This window comes from Triticum aestivum, chromosome 2B (assembly GCF_018294505.1).
Source record: "Triticum aestivum cultivar Chinese Spring chromosome 2B, IWGSC CS RefSeq v2.1, whole genome shotgun sequence".
Lineage (NCBI taxonomy): Eukaryota > Viridiplantae > Streptophyta > Magnoliopsida > Poales > Poaceae > Triticum > Triticum aestivum.
In genome coordinates, this window is record NC_057798.1 from 486249434 (window position 1) to 486258953 (window position 9520).

General features: G+C 41.8%; 1 protein-coding gene across 1 annotated transcript; it reads left to right on the plus strand.

Annotated features, from left to right (window-relative positions):
* Window positions 1-1393: 1393 nt before the first annotated feature.
* On the plus strand, window positions 1394-7086 carry LOC123045597 (uncharacterized; the record flags this gene model as incomplete). The annotated part of the gene is given in 4 exon segments (XM_044468713.1): window positions 1394-2174; window positions 4263-4957; window positions 5075-5152; window positions 6160-7086. Coding segments are annotated over 4 exon segments (1806 nt in total), but the record flags the coding sequence as incomplete, so codon positions are not given.
* Between the last annotated feature and the right edge of the window lie 2434 nt (window positions 7087-9520).

A 9520-nucleotide genomic window follows, 5' to 3' on the forward strand; every position in this document is an offset into this window, starting at 1 on the left:
CAAGGGGCACACTGAAATACACCGGCCAATTGATCCTGCCCCTTCATGCACATTTGACGCAACAAGAGGTACGGGGGCAATATATCACCTCATAGGCTGGAGCACTTGATATTTTCCCCTCTTATCACATATAGGAGTGTTATAAAAATTGAAAAAAAGTCAAATTATATAGAAACAACATACTCGCCACGCTATAAGTTTTTTTAATCTAAACACTAAACATTGCGCAGAAACAACAAAAAAAAATCCATTTGGCGACAGTGAAAATAGTCTGAATTTACAATTTAATTTGGTTTAGCTACTATTCACAAACAATGAATTTTGTCTTTTTTTTCTTGGAGTTGTTTATGAAATTGAAATTGAAATCTTGTAATACGGACAAAGGCATCACACTCATCCCTGTGAAACACATTGTCGGAAGGACTGAAATAAATTCTATGCACTTATGTCACTGGTGTTTAGGAAAATGCGAGCACTGATGTCAAGTTTAGGATTTGAACTCTGGTGACCCGAGAATACCACTGTCCTCCTAATCATCCAACTGTAAGTTGGTTTGCATATTATGTATTTCTATTTCGAAACGAGATATTAATGAACATATCCAACGAGCAAAGGCATTGAGACGTACCCCTTCGCTTCGATCCAAGTGATTAGCTAGGGTTTCGCTTGCCCAATCTGCCTCATCTGCTATGGTCCTAGGACCATGGAGGCATGATGGATCTCGACCTTTTGCCGGTGGGAAGGCTTCGTTTTTCTATGTTTTTTTGAGTTTTGTTAGGATTTGTGCCATGCTAAAAAAGACGAGGCGACGACGACTTTCTTAAGATGGAATAAGGGTCTCTCCGCTAGCCTCCATTCTGGTGGTGCTTCTTGTATTGTTAGAGGGCGTATGGAGGTGTGTCTCTGGGGATCTCGTGGGATCCGGTCGATGTTTGTTTTCGATGGATCCGTTTGGATCCGGTCTTTGTTCGTCTGCGTCCGTGTGTCTGCACTTTGGATTTTTCTGATCTACGCCTCTCTTCATCGGACGACAATTGCTGTTCTGATGCGCTGGTCTTATGGGATCTTAGCAAGACGACTTCCCGGTTGTCTACTACACAAGGTTTGTCCGGCTCCTATGAGGGAGGGGCGATGACGGCGGCGCGTCTTCGGCTCGCTCCGGTGCTTGTAGCCGTCACTAGGTGGTCTACATACCTGGATGTATTTTTACTTCTGGCGTTTTTTGTACTACCACGACAGTCGATGAATAGATCTAAAGTTTTCTAAAAAAAGAGATAGCAGTGAACATGTCATGTAACCAGGCCATTCCGTGTGTAAAAGAAAAGGAAAAAAGACGGCGAGGAAGCCAGATAGGAAATCAACCGTCATTCGGCATAGGGAAGGTGCGAGGAGGGCGCCTGAAAGTCACATTTTGCATAGGGTTTCTCTCCCTCCTGCCCAGACGAACAAGCACACCACACAAACCCACACACTCCCCACGCCCACGGAACCCACAAAAAATTCCGAGAAAGATAAATCCTCTCGAAAAATCGGCGCTCCAAATCCCCTCCCAAGAGCTTCCCCAATCGCGCGAATCCCGACGAATCCCCACGAAATTTTCCAACCCTCCAACGCCGCCGCCTTCCGCAGATTTCCGACGAGGCCCATCGAGAAATCTAGCGCGCCCTACACAGAGTCGTCGCTGACTCGCTGGTCGCCCGCCGAGGCGCCCTGTCCCGGGCGGCCGCTTCCTGGTCGATCAATTGTGTCGCCGCGGCGTGATATCCCGATAGCTACGAGAGGAGGGGAGCGATTTTTGCCCCCTGAGCAGTCTTTTTTATTATTTTTTGAGCATGTGTGTCTGAGATAGATTGTACTGTGAGAGAGTTAGGGTTCGGTGCGGGGGCTAGGGTTTGGTGGTCTCTGCTCCGCCCCGAGTTGAGGCTGGGTGCGGATGCGCCGCTGAATCGTGTGCTGTAACCGCCTTCAGTGATTGGCGAGAAGTGGAGGGCATTGGTGGTTGTTTCATTGTTGTGCCGGACTGGATCCTGCTGCTGGCAAGTGTAGATGGTGAGTGGCGCCAGCTGGCATGGACCGAGGTGAGCCCTCGTTGAAACCAGAATGGCTGGTGCGCGGGGTTGCTACACCGACAGCATCCGCCGCGTGTCTCCGACCAGGAACTTCACCCCGTGCAGGTGAGATGCCTTTCCTTGTCAATTTGCTATTTTGGTGCATATTCTCGCTAATGGTCACTGCTGTTTATAGAATATATGTATGCAAGATCAATTGTTATTATAGTCGCACCGGAGACGTTTCTAGTGGCATTGGATAACTTTACACCAGCTGTAGTTGTTATTATAGGAGTTGCACCGGAGACGTTTCTAGTGGCATTGGATAACTCTACACCGGCTGTAATCAGTGCTTAGATTTATTTATTTATGCATGGTGAAGTTAGTGCAGTTCTGGTGTGCAGTTGCTGCCTGCAAACTCACCATTTTCCTTATGACAATGATCATTCTTCAGTGTTCCTATCATCAATATTCGTCTTAGTTTGATTTAAGGGCAATACTTGTACTGTGAAGCGCTTTACTTATATGTTGCATGGAACTTGGAGCCAGTATAATATGTCGAACTATAACTGAGTAATTGTGCACTTGCGGTAATCATTGAGGAATCTGACTTCGGAGACATTGCTCACATCAGCATTGTGTCGGTGCTTGTTAAACTAATGATTATCAGTCTGTGTGCCCTTCTAACTGCAGTAAGTGCTGTTAAATTAGATACTCCCTCCGTCCCATAATGTAAGACGTTTTTTGACACTACACTAGTGTCAAAAAACGTCCTATATTATGGGACGGAGGGAGTATTATTTTACTCGGACATGAATACATGATTTAATGTGAGTTACCTCAGAGACTTTCTTGGATGGGAAAATTTACAGTTTTATGTTGGTTAGCCATGTTGCTATAATGCAGCAGTCCTCGTAGCGCCAGTTTTGCTAGGGAATACATCAGGATTAGCCATAAGCATTTATTAAGAAATTCTTGGCGAGGTATGACACGTGGTTGATATACTGAGACTATTCTCATGGCTTGTATTTTTGTGAATCTTTGTTATATACTCCCTGTGTAAAGAAATATAAGAGCATTTAGATCACTACTTTAGTGATCCAAACGCTCTTATATTTCTTTACGGAGGGAGTACTTGGCAATAGATAGTAGAATGTAATTCCCCTTTTGCGTACACAAATATATACACAGTGATACCACTAGTTTCGAAAGGGTAGGGTGGTAGGCAACACATTTTTAGCAATATATAATATTCTTTTCTTGATACAGCGGACATGCATGGTCGCTGATCTTCCTAAGCTAATTGTTCAATGTAGTGTACTGGTAGCAGTAGAGCCATATTAGGCTAGTAGCAATATGTGCGGGTAAACTTATTTTTTGGCAATATCCTAAGCAAATGCAGTCCGGTCTTTCTTACCATAACCAGTTTTGATTTGCAGACTAGCATATATAAATGAAGCTAATGTTGGATGAATTAAACTAAATTATTTGAAATGTATATACATAATTAGCTAAACTTATTTTTTGCTTCAGCATTTCTTGGCAACCTCACTTCACTTACACAAGTGCTGAAATTTAAAAGAATGTCACCAAGAGTTCCATGACACTGTTTCACATTATTCACTTTGGCCTGGAGGCTCAGTGTGGGGTTGTAGATCGGGATCCACTCAGAGGCAGGATAGGTGCCGGGAGTTACTGCATGCACTAGACTCGTCCTGCAGGGACACAAAGGATACAAGGTTCCAAGCTTCATCCGTGCAAATGGAATTTTGCGGATTCCAGGCTCGGCTTGCTGCGCTGCATACTCTTCTAGTTACAAAAAGTTTGTTGAAGACAACATTTTATTATTGTTTTCTTCTGTTGATGTGCTAGTAAGACTTTAAGATCATATTTTTTGCCTTTTGTGACCTGTGTGTTATTTACGACAATGAGATACTGATCATACTATTCAATGTGTATTACAGTGTCACTGCATCTTTTTATTTAATACTGTTACATTGATACTTGTGATTTATTTTGTTCTTGTACTTTGCACTTAGTAAGGATTGGTGTTCAATTGTTCAGTTACCAATCATTGTTGTTGGCACTATCTTTGTGGTTTGGTGTACTGTTTCATGGTTTAACTGATCATATATGGACCATCTTGAATTGACTATTCTTTTGTGCTTGCAAATTCACAGCATTTTGCTAAGAAGTTGTTGTTTGATGCTTTAGGTGATCAAGACAGGGGCGCTTCATCAAGAAACCGATCAACAGGCCGTGATCGTGAACGGAGCTCCCAACAGTCCGCTTCACGTAGGGGTTCTGGCCCAAGTGTGTCCAGACGGCATGATCGGGATGGCACAGTGAAGTCAAGAGGCTATGCCAGTTTTGGAAGGAGCAACAGAGACAGGGTGTGTGAAAAGGACTCTGATTTCCATGATTGGGAGAGTAGGTTGCGTCTTCCAGATGGCCCTTTGCGTGATGGCTTTGGGTCCTTTAGCTCTTGCAGACCTGAAAGCGATAGGCTCAGTCGTGTTCGTCCAAAGCTGGACACATCGACTCGGACAGCTGGAGTAAGTTTGGAAAATGGTAATCTATCTCGAAAGGATGCTGGTGGTATCTCCTTTGAGCGAGAATTTCCACACCTTAGTTCTGAGGATAACGATGGGAAGCAAGATATCAGTAGAGTTCCATCTCCTGGAATTAGCACCCCACTTCAGAGCATACCATTGGTTACTGCACCTGATGGCTGGAACTCGGTGCTAGCAGAAGTTCCTGGACTTAGTGAGCCAAGCAATAACTATGTTTCTTCTGGTTTATCACATGCTGGTTCTGGTAGGCAGCCTGAAGTGTCGAGCTGCGGAACGGCACTAAGCATGGCTGAAACAGTAATGCAAGCACCATTAAAAGTTTCCACCACACCCCAGGTAGCGCAATCTATAATGAATATGATATCCGTGTTTTTTTCTTTCTTTGGTATGTAATCATATTTCGTTCCAGTCACTTGATCTAAATAGTGTCTTGTGTGCAACTTTTTTACCCAGCTATCTGTTGATGCTCAAAAGATTGAAGAAAGAACTATGAGGCTAAGACCTCTGACGCCTTCATCAAACAAAACATCTGTATGTGCCTTTGTCGCAATATGAATATTTCTTGTTTTGTTGTTTGCTGCTTGTGTTATTACAATGGTTGTGTTACTACCAGTGACTTTATTTGAATATGACTGTCATTAGTGGATCATCCACATCATTTGTTCCTACAGGAGGAATCTGCTCCTGCAATGATCCTAAATTATGTATGTTATTAGTGATTGCATTCAAAATAGTTAGAAGATATGGCCATAGATTGGTTCAGTTGCTTCATGTTCTTTGCAAACTGCAAGTATCCACTAAGCAGATTTTGGCAATTATCTGAGCATTGTTAAGGACTGGTGTCTTTCTACCGTAACAATTTATGTGAATGCAATGCATCTTGTGTTCTAAGTAAGCGTATTGTGTTGGTTGGTAGTTTGAAGATACTTGTCGAATATTGTGAAGTACGCATTTTTCTGTTTTAATAAACTACCATCCGCAATATTTCCCTACATCTGTTATTTAACTCTGCAGTTTGGACCTGAACAAATTTATGACACATGTAGGCCCACCAATCATTGTTAGGTTAGGAACTTTATTTTATAACACAGGATTATGGATTGTATTGATCTAAGTTGGTGCTTTACTAACTATACAATGGACAAATAAAAAAACAAGCACATGAAATATCTCTTAAATAGATGGAATTTTGTTCTGCCAAAACTTTCACTGGTAGTGTGATTCTTGCGTTTTTTTCCTATTTGTCTGAGGAGTACACTTCACTGTTATATATTACTTGATCAGCATTGGGTCATTAAGCATGCAATCGATAAAATGGAACATAGTTTGTTTAGACATGTGAACATGTCTGCACTTTGTGGGATATTGCAGTTTATTTTAACATAAAATCGTGATTCCAATCCTTACTAGGATGCAGGCATTTTCAAGCTTGTATGTGCTTCCTAAGGCTGTATTTCTGTTTCACTTGTTTATGGAGTGATGTTATACTAAAGAAACAGCATTTTGGTTTGCACTGATTCATTCAGAATGCTGTGCAGATATCAAGTTTGTCGGATAAGTTAAAAATTAAAGGTGCAAGAGCTGGGGATTCTAATGGTCCTGTGAAGACTGTGCCACAACTGTCAACACAGCCTTCTAACAGCCCTGTTCGTACTCCAGTCAAATCTGAGCCTGTAAAGCCATCTCAATCAGGAAGCTTTCAAGTCCTGACCCGCGAGCAGAATGGTGCTGCAAATATTGCCAGAGACTGCTCCAGCAATCCTGTGAGTCCTGTTCTAGGTCAATCTTCTTCAGTGGAACCACTGAAAAGGTCTAATGTCAACCATAAGCTTAAAGGTGTCGTAAACGGCCCCCCTTTGCATCTACAACAAGGTTCATCTGGTGAGAGAAAATCAATTGCAAAATCAAAGCATATATTCTTCGAGTTACTGCGGAGCAAATCTTTAAATGGTTCAAGCGCTGGTATCGAGTCCTCATCTAGCTTGATTGATGAGCAAAAGAACCCCTCTGTTGATCTGTCCTTGTTTAACAGTGGAATCAAGTGTATTGAAACTGGAAGTAGTTCATGTGAGGACGCAAATTCTTGTGATGGATCTCAGCGACACTTCTCCGACAACGAGGAAATCAAGCCACCTTCAGAACCTCATGATGCTTTTTATGAGGGGTTGCATGAGATTGTAGTTGACAACAAGGACGCCAACTCTTCATCAGATCCTGTTGATGCTGAAGATGAAGCTAAAGCTAGTCTGTCCATTATACCCACAGATACAACTGATGTTTCAGTGAGGTCGGACTCTAGGTATGACGAAGCCCTTTTGTCGTCTGAGCCCATTGTAGCACGGCAAGAGGAATCGTATCCTACCGAAGATGAACCAAGTCCAGAAGAAATGGCTTTCCTTAAATCTCTTGGCTGGAAACAAGACGAAGTAGTTCCTCCACTGAAACAGGAAGAGATAGCTGATTGTGTAAGTTCTGTTATGTTTCTTACTCTACTAGTTTATCAACATTATTTGGCTTTCAATAATCAGTTCCCATGTTTAGTTTTTTAATTAATAAATTTCATAACTCTCAATCAAGTATTCGTAACTTTTGGGTCATCAACACTATTTTACTTTTTAATACACAATTCACTTGTTTATTTTTTATAATAAATTTCATAAGTCTCCATCAAGTACTCATAGTTTTGTTGTTCCTGTTTTTTCAGTTTTGCCAAAAACAGCTCCAAATACTTTCATTTCGATTTTAGTAATTCCTTAACCCATTTAATGTGACTTGCAGTGTCAGCAAAATGCATAATTGTAGTGGTTTGCCATGCAAGTATTGGGTGTCATTATCAATGAACTTCTGATGAGGCATGCCGAATAATTATGGGGTTTAGCAATAAACAAAACCATTTATCAATTGAAGCGGAAATGAAATCCTAGTATTTTGTTTTACTAAATTGTGAGATTCAGGATTTGGTAGATGTTTCGAGTTTTTTTTACCATTTACGCGATGGTGCATATCATTTAGGTTTCTGGTAATGCACATCAGGAATGCACTCACACTTTTTTTTTTACCATCTTTGCCTATCATTTACTGTGTTTTAACATATCTCCCACTACTTTGTAGTTAAGGCACAACGTGAGGCTGCAGCAGAAGCTTGAGGAATGCAGGGGCTAATGACATGACACATCAACCAAAATTACTGGCGTTGTCAACCATGCTTGGAACTTTTGGAGATCAGGCTGTACCATGATGAGTTTGGGTAACTACCTCAACTCTCATGGGGTGATTAGCTTAGCAAATTGAGATATTTTCCCGTTAACTTCAGCTCTGTGGGTAGGTTTCATGGGTAGATTGATGCTTTTCCTTGCTGAAAAGAGGTTTGAGGGTTTTCTTCATTTTCCCAGAAGGAATGCCGAATGAAACAGGCATGTACGGTGTTGGATGCACATAGTTGTGCACCTGCGGTGCTCAGAAAGAATAGGTTGTCTTCTTTTTTTATACTTCTCGTGGCTTATCCTTGTTTCAGAGAAGAAAAGAAAAAAGAATACTTGGGTCTTTACATGAAAAGGACGCGCCTGTGGCTATCTATGGTCTCAAATTTTGCATAATTTATTTTGATGTTTTACTCAAATCTGGCTTCCTGTCTTTGCTTTGATTGGTGGCGCTCAGTTGCGCAGCCTGCCTTCATGGGAACAGAAAGATATGCGCGCAGGATTTTATCGGGTCCAGATATCTCATTTAGTCATAGAGACGGTGATCAATTCGGTAATCCTGTTTGATCATGAGGTTTTTAATTTAGGCCCCCTCCTACACTTTCAAATTAGAGTAAACAGATTTGTTATTTCATGGTTTGATAAATTATCAGATTGTTTGACTCTTAGTATGTTACTGTTTTGTTGGTTTGGCTTTATTTTTTTTACTGGGAAACAATGGTGTGGTACATGTAATTAGCGCACTCTTTGGCTGCTTTCGGGGCTAGAGGTTCGGCTGCTAGGCAGCTCTGGACTGAAGCACTCCCAGACGATGTACGATGTACGGTAAGTGCCATGAGGGCCAGCTGTTTTGCTGAGCCGGTGTGAGGTATTGAATCTTAGTGCCCCATTTCCCCCCAAAAAGAAGCCTTCTTGGCCAACCACTACACTAAAAAAAACTAATCTGATAAGCAACTTTTTTTTTTAGAGAAACTAAGCAACGTTTGCAACATATTTTTAAAGAAAGTGCATTGCTACACGGACGACAGTTGCCAGCCGAAATTTGCACGACGGGCTATATCGCACCATCCATGGACATGTCTAAACAGCAGGAGGCGGTTGGTTTAGCAATCGTTGCAAGTGTCGTTCAGCAAAACGTCGTCCGTGAAGAGATGATCCCTCGAAGAAAAAAGGAAGTCAAAGAAAAAGAAGAATAAGCTGTCAGAGCACACAATCATAGCTGGAGTCTGAGGCAAGGCACTGCATCCAAGCGTAATGACTGCAACAAATTTAGATGAGAATTAGCTCACTCACGTCCAAGTTTACCACCGTTGAATGTAAGCCCTTAAAATTCGTGCTTTTATTTTCTTATTAGTGTACGGTGCGTTGTTGTCTTGCCGCGTTGGCTCGTTCGTTTCGCGGTCTAGGGACTAGGGTGTGCATCGTTGGTTGCCCCCCCTTTTATGTTTGTTTGGATTGTGGGATTTTTTCACGTTTGTATATGGCTGCCCGAAACTAGTATGTTTACATTGTCTGTGGCTTTTGGCTCGTGTCCGTACAATTTGCAACACACTGCATAGTATTGAAGCTGCACCAATTAATTTATATCGAAGGGGGTAGCATGTCCTTTTGTCTTTTTAGTCGCACTCAACGAGATAAAATACAAACATTATCTACTCCTTCAGGGAAAATGTTTTTTTTACGTCTTTTATTTTTAGTT